Here is a 19367-nt window from a genome sequence, read left to right as displayed (position 1 = left end):
GAAGGAAACAAAATCAGAAAAGTAGAGAAAGATATGAAAATGGAAAGTAAGATTTACATTGTGTTAAATATACTGCAGCTGTCCTGAGTCCTTTAATCTCCTCACCTTTCCCAGGGCGTCCTTGCCTCCATCATTGAGTGTGTTCTTGCTGACCTCCACCATCTCACGGAAGAGGACCTCTCTGACCTCAGAGAAGCCTCGGCTTGCTGGTTCCATCAGAGCCTCCAGGATGGAGGCAATGTAGGGCTGCACATTGCTCCTGAGGAGCTGTTCGGCCCGTGGATGCACCAACGCTGCACACAAACAGAAAACAACTGCCGTCAAACTACAGACAACACAGAAAAACAATCAAACCACACTGTCTGTGGACAGATAACAGGTAGCGCTATGTCTCATCAACATCCATAGCTCAATCAATCATAAGGAGGGTTCAAGTTCAAGGTCTTGGGGAGTCCCCTGGTGGAAAAACTGACTACGAGGTGACCTACAAATGGAATATTTACAAAGTCCGGAACTTTTTCAGGCTTTACACAGGAAGCAGAAGCCTGATTGAGGCTGATCAGAAAAGTATAAAGAAGCAGACATTAGGACAGACAGCAAAAAAGGAGCGTTATACAAGGTGACTCAAAAAGATTAATCTGATTTCAAAATGATTTATTTCACTTGTAAATCATTACAGAACAATGCAGTAAATTGTAAATGGATTAACTGAGCATAAAGTTTATTATGAAATTTTACAAGTGCTCAGTATGAGCTCCTCCAGCTGTACGGACAACATCAACGCCACAAGCTAATGTATTAGCCCATGCTAACATATGTTTTTCCTTGCTGATCTTGATTTTAGGTAAAAAGGAGCTAATATATTCAGAGGAGGGATGGTCTGCCCTCATTGTTGGCTTACTTGTTTAAATTTCATTAGCAATATAATCAGTTTTAACCTTATTACTTCATTTGCTCCAGTCTGTTAAATGTATTGTGTGTAAAGAGGCTCACACTGAACGATACAATACTGTTACACTCCTATACATCTACACTGAGAAGAGAAAAGGGTACACGATAATCTGACATACCCTCTATATCATTTACTGTACATCAAAACGACAAAATATATGCACGCCAATACATTCAGCTATGCAAAAATGTGTTTCTTGATGTAGTTAAATGATTATATGGTAGACAATGTCGAATATATAATTTAAGGTCATGACCCAATAATCCTGACCCAAAAAAGTACTGCCTTGATATTATATATCACAGAAATAACTGCATTAACTGGTCTGTGTTTCTCTTGGGCTGCACCATCATATGCACACAGTATGTAATACAATTGTGTGTAGGTTTCAGTGCCTATGGTGAATGAAATTTGCTACCAGTGCTGTCTGTGGAATGCAGTCCGTCCAGCAGTGCTCTAAGGGAAATGAGTGCAGTGCCAAGCCTATTTTCAGCTAGAATGGTGAGGGAGTATTTTCAGGATGCAGTTAAGGCTAATCTGTAATGCGAGAGATGGGCGGAAAGGAAGATGGAGAGGGGGAAATTGAGGGGGAGAGAGTGAAAAAGTACCTGCAGGTAGCTGTGGTGCTGTATGAAATATGTGAATTTTAATGCCAATATAAAATGTCTTGTGAAAAACGTATTAGAAATATGACAGCTGTCACAGGGTATGGCAGCTGCTGTATAAAAATGCAGGCTTTTACTAGCAAACAAAACAGAAAATCATAACCAGGGGAGATAAGACTATGCTATTTAACCTGACTTTAAACTATTCCCATTAGGGGCTATAGTGAACTGATCTATCCATGCCCTAACCACAGTGCATTCTTTGGTAGCAACTGCTATGAGGTTGGACAAGCTTTACAGAACACCAAAAGTCCCAACCTAATGAGAAATGTTAGCGTACGACTTGTTCTTTGGCAATTTAAGGTGCAGTATTAATTTGTATTTATTTAATAGTGTGTGAAAGATAACACTGTTATGTAGATTGGATGTAGTTTTTTGTTGCTTGCTACAAGTTCTCAATAATCTCATTGGTTTGAATGGGACTTATCAACATTCTTTAAAGCTTGTGTGCTTCGCAACAGTAGCTACAAAAGAATACATTTGTGGGCAGAGCATGGATAGGTCAACTGCTAAGCCCATCAGGCTTTAGAAATTCAGAAATTTAAGTGATGGGAACTGATAGAGTCGATTCCAAGAGTCAACTCCATGCAACTTTTTGGATTCTTGATTCCAAAACTCAATTTAGCAATTTAGTAATTAATCAGGAATGGATTATGGCGGACATGGGCCAGAATGAACGCCAAAATTGATCCCGATAGTTGCTGAATAGTTGAGTGTTATTTTTTAAGTGTCTTTCCCAGCTACATGAGTCTAGTGACATACTGCTGCAGAGATGCAACTAAATCTGCTCCCTAAGAGTTCCTCTTGATTCCCAAATGTCTGGTAGACTCCCAGCCTCATCCATTGCACTGTGAATGTTTCACACGCAAGGCAGTGTCTTAAGTCTCAGCACTCTATACATCTTCTTACCACGGATCCTTCCAGAAATGTGCTCTTTAGAGGTGATGATTTGGTCCATGTCTGTGCGGAGGGAAGCGTCCAGACGGGGGCGCTCTGCCTCACAGGCCTGCACCAGTCCCTCATACTGCACTCGCGTCTGAGCCAGCACCTGCCTGTACACTGCGTCTGAGATCTACCCAGAAACACCCACCACACACACACACACACACACACACACACAAAGCATGAGGTTCCACAGCTTATGGGCATGATCAGAAATACAATGCATTATTCATGCTGTATTGACCGATCTATTTATTCTAAAACAAAAGACAAGGCTGTCGCTTTATACTATGCTGGTCTTGATACTGAATTAGAGGAGACAGTGATGCTTATTCAAAGTTGTTTTATGCAGAGACATAAACTCCTGGACTTATCACAGCAGTACACATGCAGCAATAATTACCTGACAGTTCAAAAGTTTGGAATCTTTGTTATTTTGTTATTTTATAAACAATAACATACATGATGTAGATTTCAATATTACAATTTACACTGTTAGCAAAAAACATACTACATAGTGCCATTAAAAGGTTCAATAACTTAAATTGCAGAATAGCAATTATATTTTTCAAGATTCTTTAAAGAACCACATACAACAGATTTTCCATCAGAAATTACCCATATAATGCATATATTTGTCATTCAAATGGCTCTTCGTGTTTTCACAATTCTATACATTAACCGCTGCCTTTACTAAAGAACCTTTGAAGAAACAATTAATTCTTGGATGTGGACGCCATTTTTAAGTGTTCTACTCAATATTTTAAGTACTTTGGGAACAAATAAAATGTTTTTAAAATGATTATATACTGTAATTGTGTATTACCATAAATGTATGCGCTTTTCTGCCTCAACATTTGATCACCTCTATGAAAATATGAGCATTCCGGATTTATTTTATTATAAATTCATATTCAGTGTTATACAGCCTTCTCAGTTATGCAGAATCTTCTACAGGTCTGTTCATCATTCTGAACATCTCAGATTTCTTAATTTTCAGCTTCCCACTAATTAGTTGAAACCCATGGAGATACAGAGCACTAGTGTCATCTTAGAATTTTATACATGCATCTGTGGCTAAATTAGTTTTATATTTTTGAATATATCAATTCCAAACTCTTAACTGATGATTCCAGACAGTAGTGTAAATACAGGTTTGAGTCTCTGGTCTCAGTACATACCAGCATCCAGTCCCGCTGTCTCTGCTGCAGTTTGCCCTTTAGCCGAGGTCCTATCAGTGTCCTGAGATCCTGATGCAGCGTCTCCATTACCAGGTTAGCCAGAATCTACACATCCCGTGTACAAAATAAGGGAAAAAAAACACTGTGAAACACACACTCAACGGCCATTTTGATACTCCTACCATATAGTTGCAGTTCGTAGGGTTTCAATCACAGACTGTAGCTCATCTGTTGCTGCACAATTCATCAGCCACCCTCTACCCCCATCCATCACTGGAAAGGGACCACCACTAACTAGATATGCTTTGGGTTTGGTGGATCATTCTCAGCACAGTAGTGACGCTGGAGTATTTACACACCTCCATGCTGGCTTTGAGGATAGTGCACCAACTAAAACATCCAGTCAGCAGTGGTCCAGCAGTCAGAAACTGAGCTCTGATGAAGGACTACAGGATGACTGACACAAATTATGCACAATAAGCTACAGTTTCTAATTGTACACCCTTTGAATTAGACATAAACAATAGCATGTATTTGGAATTTTTGTGTTTGATAAAAAACAAAAAACAAAACACCAAAAAAGTCTGGAGATATTGTAGCTAAACAGCTAAAATATTCTTATAACATTAGCAGATATAATATGATATTTTACATTTTAATTCTATACTCTAACAATTTTAGTCCAACAGTGTTTTTTTTTTGACTGGTATTTTTGTCAGTTGTCAATTGTGAACTGTAAAATATGATTGTTAGTTCTCAACTACTCAACTCAAATAAACAGCAGAAAGTCACAGTCTTAATTAATATACAGTCGTATGCAAAAGTTTGAACAGCGTCAGTCAAATAACATGTTTTGTTTATGCAAATTTTAGTGTACAATTTCAATTTATGAGTATAACATATTGGAAAAAATAAAACCTAAAATATAAAATGTGCCGTAACTTTTGCACAGGCTACATTTTATGTTTTATTGTTTTCCAATAAGTTAAATTCACCAAATAAACAGTAATTGTGCATTAAAGTTGGTTCTCTGTAGAGACAAAATATGTGAACTTATAAAATAAGTAAATAAATAAATAAAAATCTGCAAAGCGTAATTTGACCGGGACGCACAAACTTTCGCATGATTGTAAATGTAGCAGTACTATGGAGTGAAGCTACCCAGAATTCTCAGTGGTTTTAGATTCTCTTAACTGCTTCTACATTTTCTTGTTTTCATCAGTTCTCTTCACGGAAAAATGTTTTTTTATGTTATGTATTATAATATTATTGTGTAACTAACTATCGGTGCATTATTGGCAATAAAACCACAAGCTGTGAATATCACCAATGTTATCGGCCATCTGATATATCGCCCAGGCGGTAGTGCTAGTTCACCCTACATTCAATACAATTTACATACACACACATTGCCCCTTCAAAAAACACAGAATTACAATAAAAACAGTATTTAAGCACCCATGCAGCAAAACACACTCTCCACTGCCAGCATCAGTAGTTCTGACTGCAGGAGACCTTTGGTTTTGCATGGTTATCTCTGGAAACTGAGGCATTTCAACAAGACGCCCAAGCGCTTATCACAAAGTGGAAGACTGTTAAGCTCTAAAACACAAATGATGTTTGATTGTTCCACAGAGGTGATCCACAACAGAGGCCTCTATTCCAGTGTGGTGTCTTATTCACAGACTTTGAAGTGTTACCAATAACAAACCTAACAGAGTTAAGCTTTGAAGTGTGCTGACCACATCAGGCAGTGTGTGTGTGGCAATGCACTCTATGTTTTCATGTGTGTTTAAAAACACTGCTGAAACACTGTCTGGCAAATAATAAACCAAAACATGACAAACATTAATTATCCCTAAATATTAGGATAACACACCGCTGTAAGCTCGCACAATCCTCTAGAATAAACTAGCAGAGACCGTACTGGAGCAGGTTACAAGGACGCACTCTCCCACACACCATGCCAGGTGCACTGTTACAGTCTGTTTGCACTGCTTTTGTATTCATAAGTTTGTATTTCTTTGTATAGTCCTTTCATTTACTTCTGGAAGACTGTAGCTAGACCTAACTCTAGACCCTAATCCTAACCTCTAGAAAATTCAATAAGGAAAAAAAAAAGCTCTTTCATTTTTCAAATAAAAGCTGCATTTTTTAAAAAAAAAAGGAAAAAAAACCTCTTCAATCTATTATTTTGCCCCAGATTTCAATCAAGCTCATTTACTATTAAAGTGGAATTCCACAGATTTTTCAACACTTTGCATTATTCAACTGTGAAAATGTAAACAAAGTCATTCAGAGTGGTTTGATGCAATGTGCTGTTTAAAACTTTGCAAGTCAGAGCTGTTCACAGTGGTGGTGACATCTGAAGAGTTTAATACTTACAGAAATCTAATACATCAAATGGTTATGAATATGCTGCCTGATGCCCGAGACATGTTTTATGATAATTATGAGAAAAAATGTATTTTTCTTAGTCCATTCATGGTGTAGCAGTACATGCAGAGTGTAAGGCATAACAGTACCCAAAGAAAATGTTTTTTCAGATTCATCACTATTTTATCATTATCAACATTACATATATAAACTCAGAGGACAGGTGTAGGTTGACTGTTTTGGATAGTAAATAAAATAGCTATATTTCTGTGGTAGACATGGCGACTCCTGGTTCCTATCACCACCACCGTAAGTAATTCAGAGACAGCAAGTTTCTCTACAATAAACCATTTCTCATCAAAATGCTGCATGACTTTATTGAATTACAGAAATTCTGGAAAATTGGTGGAATTTCTGAGCAATAGTATTATGATGGAATTCCTCTTCAAGTATGTGCCAGAATTGAGTGTGAGACGCTATTTGTTCTCCTATATAATACAGCTACACAGCGTGCACTTTAATCACATTGAAAACAAAGTCGAAACTAATCCAATTTAGGTAATATATGCTGCCTATTACTTTAATACACCACAGTTAAATCAAGTATGTGCATTGTGTGATTCGGAGCTGAGAGGTTTTGGGGTTTTTGGCACACTCTTTTAAAAGGGCTCATCCTGAAGAGGAAAATAAATATCCCAGATATCTCCATATCAGAATGTTCATTGTGGACACACTGTACCTGCAAAGAGCTAAATACAAGGCCCCACACACACACACACACACACACACACACAAACACACACCTTGTTAGCGAGCATTTTTGGATGTGGACTGATTTACCATTTATGAGGTGACAAACAGGTCTGCTCTACAACAGGAAAGTGTATCCCCACAAACATTCCTGGACTAATTTGTGAGAGCTGTAATGGCCTAGTATGATGTGGAGTAGAGTTGTGTTCATTAACAGCAAAGCAGAGACAGGACAAAGCCTTGCAGACCTCCACACAGCCTCAGTCTGAGTAAACTCAAGCATTTAAATAAGTTTGTTCCCCTCAACAGCATGGCTCAATCAGTTAAACTGCATTCTGTTATCATACACAGGGATGACAATAACAATTATATTAGTGAGCGAGTAATCTACAGATTTTTTGATGATTAATTGAGTAATCAGTATTGAAGTGGAGCCAGTTCTTTGACACAAATGCACCAGGGTCAATTCCTGGCCAAAGACTGTGAAAGCCAAAACGCTTGGAGTCGACTTTGCACCTCTGTTGACTCCTTGTTATTTCAAACATAATGTTATGATCAGCTCAAAGGGAATAAAGTGGTACAAGTCATTTAGCATGTGGAACGGTGTAAAGTATGTAGGTTTATGTAGACTTTGTTAATTATCAGGCTTAACGTGTTTGTTAGAGCACAACCCAGCTAACCTCGAGTCCTTCCATACCAGGCCAACACTGCTCACCAGCCACTGTCAGTGCAAGCTTGCACATTCTTAAGCTCATAACTTTAATATGTCTGACTTAACTTGGTATAATCCATGCATTTGTACAACATCACTATGATATATGACTACTCTAAAACAAATGGGTAAACTTTAATCTTGGCAATACCCATTACAATCTATGGCTCTGGTACTGTGCTGGTTAAAATTAAGTGGAGGCGAGGAGCCAATTCTGTCTGTTCTCACAGCTGGAGGCAAGAGTCAGAGTCCACTCAAGAAATTATACAGTGGGGCATCAACAGTAATCATACTTTTTTAAACAAGACTACGCAAGGCTAGTTTTAGTGGATCACCACCAGCTGCAGGGCATTTGTCCTAAGTGTTGAAGATGCAGGATATAGGATCGTATACAGGATAGGATATATTTTGATGTGTAGCTCACTATTTTTAGAGTGATCTCTTTGTAAACTTACATTTATTCACCAATTAAATGTTAGCTAGATTGACGTCAGCATCACATTAGTGTATATAATCAAGTTACCTTATTTAAAATAGTACAATTATACAGGTCTCTTACTGTGATAGCATTGGTGTTTGAGGCACTGCGCTACACAAACGTCACCCAGTAAGAGTCAGTTTTAGGCTTTTAAGAAATCTCTGATCCTCTCCTGGCAAAGAGGCAGTAGCAGATCAATCTGTGCTCTCTATGGATTTATTTGATAATTTGCTGGTGTATAGCGCCACCTCTCGCTTGTCGATGCTTGTGCATGCCCATTTCTATAATGGTGATCAGTCAGTCAGCATCTCAGAAAGACATTGACTCTAATAAGCTGGTTTGCAGGGCAGCCCAACATTAAAAATGGACTTAAGTAATCAATAACAAACTAGAAAAACAGCCTTTAAAAAGGCTTTATTAAAACATATGTAAAATTACTAGATCTATGTGGTAAAAATGCATATAAGTAGGGCTTAGGCTGTTTCTTACTGTAAAAAAGACCAGTAAAGGAATTTCAAAGTATCATTATGCAAATTACAAACTAATCACTGCCGATTCATTGAGTGCGTTTACATGCACTTAATAATCCGATAACTGCAGAAAATCTGATTTTGTCAGTAATCTGATCATCACGTTTACATGCACTTGAGTAATCAGATAATGGGAAACTCCAGGTCTACATAGTGAGACAATAATCGGATTTCTGCTGTGAAACCGGCCAATAAACTCACAGATGTGACGTAAATGTAAACCTCAAACTTCATGCCACGGCTCTTTTGAAAACATCACGCCACTTTACCTGAAAATATAAACATACATCATCCAGAAGATGAAGATTATTTAAATTCTTAATTTCGTCATGTAGTTGGTTTCAGCATTGCTCCAAAAGTGTTTTGCTGCCATCTTGCAGCAACACTGCTTGCTTATTTCTGGTACCACCTTCTGTTTTCGCACATGCGCAGATTGAAAAATCCAAAAGAAATCTGAGTAAGAGTTTACACATACTGGGAAATCCTATTACTGAGCTGAAATCCAGCTCTTTTTATCAGATTTCTTGACCTTACTCCGATCTCAGAAATCGGAGTACATTGTTTACATGACCATTTGAATAATCAGATAACTACAGAAACCTGATTGTGATCAGATTATTGAGGGCATGTAAACACACTCATTGAGATAGGTCTAGCCACATACAGCATCAGTCAGACAGACTGCGGCACACAGGGTGGAATCCCATCAGGATTTGATGAGTTACTGTGGAGAAATTGGGAATCTGCAGCCCCTCCCATTCCTTTCCTCACCCTGTTTCCATGGCAACACAAGGAAGGGCACAGCCAGGTGTGTGCCAATTCATACAGAGCCCTTATAGAAAACACGAGTGGCAGCCCACACCCAGCAGCAACAACAGCACGCACGCGGGGACACACACACACACACACACACACACACACACACACACAGCCAATACCAGCACCTTATGTCTTTGTGCACGTGTGTGTGCATCCCATGAGACACTGCAATATGGTGGAGGTGGTGGGGGGACAGGAACAGGGAATACGGCCCTACCCCAACCATGTGCGCTGCACCCGCTGACACATGCACACGTCCTCTGAATGGACACTTTATTTTCAGCTTGCATTAGCTCAGTGTAGTAAAGTTTAGCAGCAGTAATGGCACCAAGTGTTCATTCATCAGGGCATCAGGGTGTGTTCCAAAACAACAGGCTTTCATCTCTAAAATAAACAGCTACTCTGGCCATGTCCACACTGGCACATACATGGTGGAGGGACAGACACTGTGCGAACATTGTGTACTTTTCATTGCTAATATCTAACTTTAATGAATTCATGTTTAAAATTTAAAGCACCCAGTGTACAGTGTAAAACATTTTGTATGATACTAAAATTGAGTGTTACATTAAACATCCAGCAAAGTTTGAATAAAGGCATGAATGACTGACAACCCTCAGTCTAACAATCCCAGTCTGCTTGTTACTGAGGCAGAACTGAACCCAACAGTGTGAGTGACAGGAGTGTAGACGCTGCTGCGTCCTTGGCTCACTAAAAACTTTATCCTGTGTTTATATGACAATGTCTAAAAGAAGGTTCTTATTCACTTTACTGCTGGATGTGCATCCAGAGATTGCCGGCATGGCTGAGTGAGCAAACGAATGTCGGATCAAATGGTTGCATGGACTACAGGCCATGCAACCATTTGGATGGAAGCAGACAGGGGAGCAAACTTCGAAGCTCAGTTATGTTCTAGGTTAGCTTTTGCATGGTTGTTAGCTTTCTCTCTGTAAGTTTGTCGTTAAAGCTGTGTGGGTGGGATAAACCACATCAGCCTTAATTGGTGAGGACAATCAAGAGCAAGAGCAAGATTAATTTGATTAATCATTTGAGCCTGACAACTGCTCTTTACACTGCGTGACAATTTCAAGATGAATGGACCAAAAGCAATGCTACAAACTTGCTTGGAATTAAATCTCTTTACATCAACTTACATTGAATATAAGGAAGGTTTTTGGCCTTTTGTTTTGAATGTTTTTCTCTGGACAGCGATGATATCAGCATGTATTGAATATACTGAGAGTATACTACAGAATAGGTCTTTTTCCTAAGAGGCAGGAATCTGAAATGTTGTCCGATGAATTCATTTCTCTTTGGGTAACCACCACATAAATATATCAGTTCAAGTCAAATGCCTAACCATAGCTGTACATGTTCAGCAAAGCAAAGCAGGGATGGGATAAAGGATAAGAAGTATACCAATCTTCTGACTAAGCACAAGACTCAAAACTGATACAGCACAACAGCTGTGATAACACAAGATTATATGACTGATCAATTCATCAATAATCAATCAGATGTATTACAGCATTTTGGGTGTGCTCGTCATGTTGTGCCCCATAAAGATAAACAAAAGAAACAGCATCATATGTTCAGTCAAAAATATGTTTCTAAATTTCACATTAAATAGATACAGACTAAATACATATAGAAATTAAATGTATAAGTATGTATACTGCAAAAGTCACTCTTGTAACCAGTCCTGTGCAATGACTCCGGCACATACTGTGTATTTGTGTTGGCTTGATCCTCATACCTGTTTTCTGGACTAAGCCTAAATCTGGACAAAAGCAAAGTAAAAATGAGAATCTGCACTGCTAGTCCTGTGTAGTACCCTGTGAAGCCAGAAGAGAGGAGGAACACAAGAGTGTGCAGGTTTTTCATGCATGCAACTCCAAAGAAAGAGCAGTGAACCTTCCACCACTGGCAATGATGAGCACAGCCAAAACTACTACAAACACACACACACACACACACACACACACACACACACACACACACACACACACACACACACACAGTGTGCCAGATTTGTAAAAAAGGAATAAAGCAGTAAAGAATCCAAATCAATTTTCCTTTGGCTGCCTTTTCCACATAGGAAGCCTGCAAGCAACCACACTGAACAGCTTCATAACACAATACAACTTGAATATAAGGTACTACTTGTAAGGGGTTAGCAGAACTAAAAGAACCAAATGATCCGAATCGACTGCTATTTGTCATTATACTCAAATGTGTGTGAGAGTCTTTCACTACAAGCAAACTAAAAAAAGATTCAGCACTGAAAAAACACAGACATGCACAGGCCCACACATACTCCAGCAGCTCATATCTCTAATAACATGTTTGATCCCTAGCTGGCTTTTCACTCTCTGGTTTAGACATAATTGAGGGTTCAGCTGGCTCTATGACATTAAAGCACTGCAAGGCAAGCTAAATAAGCTTTAGCTATGCATTAAGTGAAAGACCAAATGCTGAGCAAAGGAATAAGACTTCAAGTACTTGTATAGTAGTAAAATCTGCTGCAGGGCTGCATAAGATAATGAAAACTATATCTCTTCCTTTTAACTCTGCTATTGTGCCTTTAATTCTGGAAGGCAGTGCAGAGCTGAGATCCTCCACCTTTTATCAGGTAGAGGAACTTCTTAGGCTACACTACATCTCAATAGTTTAAACTGATCCTAAAGCAAATCTCCCCATGTCTCAAAAAGAAGCACATAAGAGATCACCCTTTCATTTATTTAATTAAAGTCAAAATTGCCTTCAAGTACAAGTACTTCATTTTTCAGTGTAAGTCAACAGCAAACATTTCTTTAACAGAGTACACAGATGCCCCAACAACTAAATATACTGTCCCTTTTTTAGTATTTAGTCTATCCATTCTGCCTTTATTACAGCTTCCATTCTTTCCAGGACATCTGCTTTTTAGTTTTTAAAAGAAATCTACAGGGATATTTTTCCACAACTCCAAAGTTCAGTCTCAGAAGCTGGTTGCATTTTCTTATTCACATAATCTATAGGTTTACTTTTCTCTGCAACAACGTCTTGACCGCTGCACATCCTTTCAGGCCCATATTGTTTTGTTTTCTCACAGTGGAAGGACGGACAGAAACACCTGTGGATATTTTCAGATCTGAAGAGTGGAGCTTGATTTTCTCCTCTCTCTCTCTCTCAAAGATGAAAGCTTTAAGCACTGTTTATCTGAGGATGACAGTTTTGGTATCTACCAGGTCTTGCATGGTAGACCATGGTCCCATTTTATCTTTCGGTTTTCATATATTTTTTTTTAACATTTTTAACATAATGGAAACTCATGTTTTTTGCATTATTTCCCCTTCCTTTTGCAAAGGTAATCTCCTCAGAAATATTTCCTGGCAAATAAATAACTTGTAATGATTTTTTCAACTGAAAACTAAACAATTTTACTAGCCAGTTTAATTGCAAGTAGTGTGTTTACACTGGGAAATGCAACTGTTTATACTGTTTATACCCAGATGATGTACTCCATCCACCAAAAAGTAAAGTGTGGAACATCAGGCTGCCATATGCAGCAGATTTGGAGGATACCCCTCCAGTTTGAGACGTCAAATGTCAGTTAGATGTCTTTACTCTTCAATGACTGTATTTATGCACTGCATTATTTATGTTAGGCTATTTGCCATACGCAGCTAAGGATTTCAAAATGCTATAATGTTAACTGACCATATTTTATAACTTTAGCTTACTAACATTTGCAAACTTCTAACCTAAGCATGAGATCTAGCATTGAGATTTCTCACTTACATGTAAAAAGTTAATAATTGGATACAGTACTACACACCAAAAATCCAGGCACTAACGAAAGCACAAAAGTAAAAAAAAGTACAGGGTGTACAGTGTAATATAGTCCACAGTGCCCGAATTGAGATGACTGACTGATGAACAGACTGTCATCAATATAGTCACAGGCTAACTGTGCAATATGTTAGAACAGGCTGTGTGTTAATGTGTGTGTGTGTGTCTTGCTATGCTGCTAGTGGCAGAGAAGCCCAGCTGAATGGAAGCCCACTAAAAACTGCAGTTCCACTTAAGCGAGAGTCAGGGCTGTGTCCACCTGCCCTTCTCCTAGCACAAAGACTGGATTCAGCTCACCGAGAGGAAACTCCACCCTGACCAGGAGAGGAGAGGCAGAGCAGACGGATATTAAAAAATTGCACCGAGTGAATGTTGTGGCCAAAATTTAGAATGTGTGGTCAGAATTACAGAAACATTTTTGTTGTATATACATTGCATTTACAGTTAACAACTACGCTTTAGAACAAAATCCAGTCAGGTGTTTATCGGGTTTTAAAAATATTTACTACAAACTTTACATTAATAGGAATCACACACTCATGTTTAGCAGTCTGAAGTTTGTCTACAAGAAGGAGATATTAGCATGCAAGTCACTTATCTGAGTCATTTATATAGCTGTGAACTCACACCAACAGGAGCTCATGAACGCACACACTTGCAGTCATAACTTTCAAAACAAGAGGTAAAATAATTTATTACTAAAAGATGTTACGCTACTTATTTAATATGTGATTTCATTAAAGATTTTCATTATTTCAGTTAATGCTTAAAAAGCATGTAAACTAAAGATAGTATAGAAAGTAGGTCAAAGCTACAGGGGACAGTGTATGCTTAACAAATAAATACTGTGGTAATTATTCTTATAGCCCAGGCATAGTGAATAGTAGTAGTTTTGTTATTAGTGGTGGATATTTGTAAGCGTGTGAAAATCAACTGATGTACTGGTTTGTTAAAGGAAAATTCCACTGATTTTTCACAATTTATGCATAATTAAATGGTAAAGAAATAAACAAAGTCATTCAGAGTGGTTTAAGTGAAATGCTGTTCTAGAGAAACCTTCTGAGCCAGACTTGTTCACAATAGTGGTGATGGAAACCACACCTTTGGTTTTACCACTTTCAACGTTACATATAAAACTCAAAAGATGCGTGTAGGATCAGTGTGATTCCTGAATAGTAAATACATACATACATACATACATACATACATACATACATACATACATACATCATCTAAACTGCTTATCCTTCTGGGTCGCGGTGGGGTGCTGGAGCCTATCCCAGCTGTCACTGGGCAGAAGCCAGGATACACCCTGGACAGGTCGCCAGTCCATCGCAGGGCAGACAGACAGACATAGACATTCACACGCACACTCACACCTAGGGGCAATCTAGCGTGTCCAGTTAGCTTAACTGCATGTTTTTGGACTGTGGGAGGAAACCGGAGTACCCGGAGGAAACCCACGCAGACACATAGCGAACATGCAAACTCCACACAGAAACGGCCCTGGTCGCCTGGCCAGGAATCAAACCCAGGCCATTCTCGCTGTGAGGCAACCCCTGGATTTTTTTTCATCACCAACGTGTTATACAAGAATCCTGAGTTTTTTTTTGTGTGTGTGACCAAAAGCTAATACGTCATGGCCTGGGGTCCCAGGCAATAGGCTCTCCTAACCCCTGGGAGAAGAGTGAACAGAAAAAAGGAGAAGAGCAAAGAGCAGAGGAGAGGAAACAGGGAAGAAAGATCGAAGTTGCCGAGCTTAATCTAAATGCAGCACTTCCCACTGTCTCCATGCCTGATACACACGTGCACATGCAGATTACTTTGCTCTGCAGTCTCAGTAATACACTCAGACACACACTCTCATTTTCAGTTACCCCCTCTCTCCCTTCTTCCCTCCCTCCAGCTTCCTTCCTCTTCTCATAAGACACAAACAGTCTCACTCTTGTCATTAAAAGACTGGGCTTGTATTAGGACTTGTATTTTTCCTAGAGCACCCTCAGGACAACGACGGTGTTACCTTCTGATAACCATCATTTACTTCAGCTTTTCCATTTTCCAATGGAAGATTTTGAATGATGTGAGTGTTTTAGGCTGTTTTTTGCTTTGAAATGAAGTGTCATAACAAAGTAATGCAAAGGTCATGCCAATCTGTGAATACTTCCATTTTTACGCCAACCCACCTGAGCAGCTCTGCCATGCTGACGAAACTGAACTGTTTACTCTCCATGTTTAAAACAGTTCAGCCATTGGCTGTAATCAGGGAACTCACCCGTGGTGGGTCTCCACACATCATGTCCCAGGTTCCGTAATGGCCCTCGGCCTGCCTGTAGAGCCGCACAGAGTCAGTGAAGGCTGGTGTCAGCACCTTGTTCTCCTCTGATAGACCTGCAGGGAGCAGGAGAGGGCAGAGTTATCCACAGCTACCAGGAGAACAATGGAGGTCATGACAGAGATGGTTTTGGTTTGTCCTGGAATGTTTTCACACCCAAAGATTAATTACAGATAATACAGAAATTTGAGAAATGACTACCTATAGAAGGTATTCTTCATCTGAACTGGTAATACCACCATTCACAGTGTCATTGTCAGCAGCTCTAGTGGTCAGAGTTATCTAGGGATAACTCTGACTATGCTGGTTGGATGGTAAACAAGACTGCACTTATAGCATACTGAAATTTATTTGCTGCATACTGCTATAGCAACATGCCTTGCAATTTAATAAAACACCTTGGTGAACCCCTGATGTAACATAGTTGAAGACTGACCCGCATTATTCTAACCAAAACTGTACTAATTTCTTGATTTAGCTTTCGTAATGTCAGTATTGCAATGACTGTGAACAAACAATACAGTGAGCAGAATACAAGTGAATTCCACTGAAACCAGTACAGGACTATCAGACTGCTTGGTTTCCACTCTGACCACATTAAAAAAAGGAAATTCCAGCAATTTTTCAAAATGCCTGTATAATTTAATCATGAAGATATCTGAGACATTGTTTATTGACTGTTTTAAGATAAGCTTACAGCCTAAAAAGAGGTCTATGCAGGGCATCATAAGGCAAAATAGCCCCCCCAAAAAAGCTTATTTTTTCCACTATCAATATTACATCTAACAACTCAGACACATACAGATTATTTGTTTGTTTGGATAGCAAAGTGACTACTTGAGCTGTAGACATCGTGACCCCTGGTTCCTATCACTACCACTATAAAGAAGAGTTTCTCTACAATGAACAATTTCACAACAAACCACTCTGAATGACCTTGTTTACATTTCGACAACTGAATTACGCAAAAAAGTTTTTTAAAAAATGGGGAATTCCCCTTAAAAATGCTGCCCTGGTTACAGGAAAACAGGAAACAGTTCTTTGACTGAACTGTTTGAGATGGTCACCCTTGGCTACTTACGAAGAAACTCTGAGGTGGACGCATGTTATTTGGAGCAAAGTGTTTGAGTTTAGGAAGAGAGTTTATTCAAGTTCTTAACTGTAACTGAGACAATTTAAACATCTCATCTTTGTATAAACCATGATCAAATCCATTTATTAACATTGCACACTGATCAGTTCAGTGCTGATAAAACACACTTAAGAACAAGTATACATGCAGCAGACAGTGGCGGGCATTTTTAAACTATCTCACTGAAAACAGCCTTCATGTTGTTGTTGTTTTTGTTGTAGCAAAACTTTACAAGGCCAATTGTGCTCTCTTTGACTCCTGGCCACAGATGGCTGTAGCATTATTTTTATTTTTTTGCACAATGTGAATACACTTACCCTTTGCATTGTGTTCAAATTTCATGATGAATAGAAATGATCCAAAATTACTTACAAAAAAAAATCTTGTTACATTAACTTACACTAAAAGTTAAGAATGTTTTTCCTTCTCCTGTAAAGTTACCATTTTGAAGATACGAGGTTTTGTTATGGCAGCGATGATATGCAAATGTGTCTAGTCTACTGCAGTTTAGCCCTGCCCTTTCATGACAAAGTTATAAGGAGTATTATAGCCTGAGCTGCTTTTTGAATGAGGCAAAATACAGGGCAGACAATCAGAGCAGAGCTCATTTACTTCTACTCAAAGGCACAGTCACAAAAACAGCCTGTTTAATTCTAAGGGATTAAGAGATAAAGTGACTTTTTTCATAGATAAAACTACACAAACATTGTAAGTGGGGGTGAAATAAAATACAAGGAAAATGTAGCACATGAGCCCTTTAATGTCATTTTAATATAATGTTTATCAGGGTGAGTAGGATCTTTTAGACAGTCTTTCCTGTGTACACACACAGTAACACATCAGTGGGAAATGACCAAATACAAGCTGTACAAACACTAACTCAACAGAACAGAGCACAGGAGCTAGACAAGAGCCAGCAGTGCAGGAAAGACCGGTGATAGAGGGAGCACTTGTGTGGAGTTTGATTAAACACAATGACATAGTTGTGTGCATTTAATATTAGATCTATGGGTGGAAAGACAAGACCATTTTTGTGGACATGAAGATTTATTCCTGGTGCACGTGTGTGTGTGTGTTTCAGGGATTCAAGGTCTGACAAAGACAGGAAGAGAGTGAGGGAGAGCTGAAGGGAGAAAGCAGGTTTCAAGCAGAGTCTTTCAGGAGCAGGAAGGCTTCTTAGACAGGGAGAGAGAGCGAGAGAGACAGAGAGAAAGCGAGAGAGAGAGAGAGGAAAATTTAGGAAAATAAGATGAAAATAGCTGGTTTATCTTGGCTGTATCCTCATGAGTACAGGCTGGGTGCATTTTTCAGCAGTCTCAGAAAGTCCCTACATTTCTAAGTATGCTCAAAAACAATGAGCTAAAATCAGCTATAGTCTCGTCTGTAATAGCACTGAATACAGCATTTTACCATTATGCTGTCCTTGTGAGCAGTGGAAAGTTCTCCATCACAACATTTATCCTCTCACCAGCCCATTCAAGCTAAAAGCAAGCGCGTCTGATTTGTTTGTGTGTGGGGTGTTTGGGGGTGGGGTGTACTCATGGTCAACACAAGATCGGTCTGGAGATTTTACTCACTACAGCAGACAGGGAAGGCGGGGTGTGAACAGAGAAAAGTTGGGTAAAAATAGAGCATGTGGTAGCGTTTAAGACGGCCTCTCAGTGCCTGACGTGTCCCCCTCTGGCATGACTGGGATCAGTGGTTAGCGGGGGCTCCAGGGATGGCCTGTTCTCAGAGATTCTGAGGCACAGCATGTGCAGTTAAAGCCTGCCTGAACACTTCGTACTTAAAGCCAGAGAACCCCAGCCCAACAAACACCAACAAACACAAATGTCTGGCTGGTGCGTGTTTGGGAATTGTACAATGTTCCCCCTGTTCACATGATTCTAGAGTTTCTCCTCTCTCCAGTTTACACTGTTTCAGAATGTTTTCACTCCAGTCATTCAGTTCTAGAATGGTCTCCTTCATTCTCACTGTTCCAGAATGGTTTTGCAACATTCATGCTGTTCTAGAATTTTCTCTCCATATACACTGTCCAAGAATGTTCTCCTCCATTTCTCCTCCATACTATTCTACGACGATCTAGAATGATCTTCATTCTTACTGTTCTAGAATGGTTTTCTCTCTTCTCACTGTTCTAAAATGTTCTCCTCTGTTTACACTATTCTAGAATGTTCTCCTCCTTTCACACTGTTCTAGGATGTTCTCCTCCGTTCACAATGTTCTAGAATGGTCTCCTCCATTCTCATTGTTCCAGAATGTTTTTGCCATATTCATGCTATTCTAGAATTTTCTCCTCCATTTACACTGTCCAAGAATTTTCTCCTCTATTTATACTATTCTAGGATGTCCTTTCACACTGTTCTAGAACGGTCTCCATTCTCACTGTTCTAAAATGTTCTCCACCATTTACACTATTGTAGGATGTTCTCCTCCATTCTTGCTGATCTAGAATGATCTCCTTCATTCTTACTGTTCTAGAATGTTCTCCTTCGTTCACACTGTTCTTGAATGGTCTCCTCCATTCATGCTATTCTAAAATGTTCTCCCACATTCATATTGCTCTAGAATGTGTGGGTCCATTTAAACTGTTATAAAATGTTCCCCCAATTTCCATTGCTATAGAACGCTCTCTTCCATTCACAATGTTCTAGAAAGTTCATG

At 39.1% G+C, this 19367-nt stretch overlaps 1 protein-coding gene across 1 annotated transcript in view; it reads right to left on the bottom strand.

Moving 5' to 3' along the window:
• niban2a (niban apoptosis regulator 2a) overlaps nt 1-19367 on the bottom strand; it is a 51610-nt gene that overhangs the window by 5643 nt on the left and 26600 nt on the right. The window contains exons 6-9 of the mRNA XM_036587931.1: nt 15512-15627; nt 3741-3845; nt 2527-2689; nt 106-293 (exon numbers count right to left, since the gene is read on the bottom strand). Of these exons, the coding sequence (XP_036443824.1) occupies nt 106-293; nt 2527-2689; nt 3741-3845; nt 15512-15627 (572 nt within the window). The remainder of the gene's footprint in view (nt 1-105; nt 294-2526; nt 2690-3740; nt 3846-15511; nt 15628-19367) is intronic.

This window comes from Colossoma macropomum, unplaced genomic scaffold (genome assembly GCF_904425465.1).
Source record: "Colossoma macropomum unplaced genomic scaffold, Colossoma_macropomum, whole genome shotgun sequence".
NCBI classification, from domain to species: Eukaryota; Metazoa; Chordata; class Actinopteri; order Characiformes; family Serrasalmidae; genus Colossoma; species Colossoma macropomum.
Note: the sequence above shows the minus strand (reverse complement) of the source record. Positions and strands in the feature narration are given on the sequence as shown.